This window comes from Octopus bimaculoides, chromosome 12, assembly GCF_001194135.2.
Source record: "Octopus bimaculoides isolate UCB-OBI-ISO-001 chromosome 12, ASM119413v2, whole genome shotgun sequence".
NCBI classification, from domain to species: Eukaryota; Metazoa; Mollusca; class Cephalopoda; order Octopoda; family Octopodidae; genus Octopus; species Octopus bimaculoides.
Genome location: NC_068992.1, coordinates 59,260,623 through 59,262,325, shown reverse-complemented (window position 1 = coordinate 59,262,325; position 1,703 = coordinate 59,260,623). Strand labels below are relative to the sequence as shown.

Below are 1,703 nucleotides of genomic sequence, written 5' to 3'. Positions count from 1 at the left end.
GAGGCTGAAACAGGTCTTGGAGGAGGTGGAGAAGCAGCTAGTGACAAATCCAGTACAGATGTGACAACCACGCCAAGTATTTCTTCATCCTCCTCTGTGGTACCATCTCAAAAATCCTCGCTGACTGCAATGGTTAATAATAATAATAATAATAATAATAATAATAATAATAATAATAATAATAATAATAATGGCAGTGGTAGTAGCTTGGACAAATCAATCTTATCAAATTCTTTGTGTCTTAAAACTGCTTCTTCGAACATATCTCTAGAGACTAATATCAAAAGTATAAAGAAAGAAGCCAAAATTGAAGAAGATTTCAGTTATATGGATGAGAAACGGCATCCACCTCAGTTTCAGTCTTTCCGTCAAGACTCTGCATCTCCCAAGGACGATGATTCCGGTTGCAACATGGCGGTTTCTTGTGCAGAACCTTCTGGAACACTGGCCATGAGGGCTTCCAAACTCAGTGGAGATTCTTTGAACAACTCTCTCAACCTACTGATTCCAGTGAACTGTGCCAAGTCGGAACTTTACACCAGCCATCTTGTCCTCAACATGAACAGCAATTCTGTTAATGTTGGACAGGTGAGAGCTGGGGATAGGAGAGACAAGGATGAAAACTGGAAAACCTATCTGAAAAGGTGAGGCATAGTTTGTCATCATCATCACCACCATCATTGACATCATCATCATTGTCTTTGTCATTATCATCACCATCACCCGGCAAGCCAAGTAAGATCGTTGCCAGTGCCCCTGGACTGGTTCTTGTGCGGGTGGCACATGAGATGCACCATTTTGAGCGTGGCCGTTGCCAGTACCGCCTGACTGGCTCCTGTAGGATTTTCGAGCGAGATCGTTGCCAGTGCCCCTGGACTGGCTTGTGCGGGTGGCACATAAAAGACACCATTTCGAGCGTGGCCGTTTTCGTGCGGGTGACACGTAAAAGCACCCACTACACTCTCTGAGTGGTTGGCGTTAGGAAGGGCATCCAGCTGTAGAAACTCTGCCAAATCAGACTGGAGCCTGGTGTTGCCATCCGGTTTCACCAGTCCTCAGTCAAATCGTCCAACCCATGCTAGCATGGAAAGCGGACGTTAAACGATGATGATGATGATCACCACTGTTACTCTCATCATTGTTGCCATTATCATCTTTGTCATCATTGTCTTTGTCATCATCATCATCATCATCATCTTCGTCATCATCGTCATCACTATCATCATTATCATCAAATTTTTTTTATTGTCATTGCTACCATTATCATTGTTGCTAGCATCATCATCATCATAAGTATCATCATTGCCATCAATCTTATCATCACCATTTTCATCCCCAACACCACCATCACCACCACCATCATTATCGTCACTACCATTGTCAACCATTTTTTTAATACAATAATTTTGTCTTTCATGAAACAGTTAAGAGGACACAGTCACACCTTATACAATAAACATCATCAACACATCTTTGTTCTCTATGTATTTAAACTAAATATTTCTCTCGAATCCTTCATGATCAATGTGCTTATATATATATATGTTTTCTTTTCTTTTCTTTTACTTGTTTCAGTCATTTGATCTCTGACAACTATATCCAGCCTAGTGGCCTTAATTTCTCTATCTGTGTGTATTGGCATATACCATAGTATGGTTGCTTTACTCCATATATATATATATATATATATATATATATATATA

The 1,703-nt window shown here is 40.3% G+C and overlaps 1 protein-coding gene across 1 annotated transcript in view; it reads left to right on the top strand.

Annotated features, from left to right (window-relative positions):
• LOC106874480 (zinc finger protein castor homolog 1) overlaps positions 1-1,703 on the top strand; it is a 170,952-nt gene that overhangs the window by 162,675 nt on the left and 6,574 nt on the right. Inside the window, exon 9 of the mRNA XM_052972054.1 lies at positions 4-644. Within this exon, the coding sequence (XP_052828014.1) occupies positions 4-644 (641 nt within the window). The remainder of the gene's footprint in view (positions 1-3; positions 645-1,703) is intronic.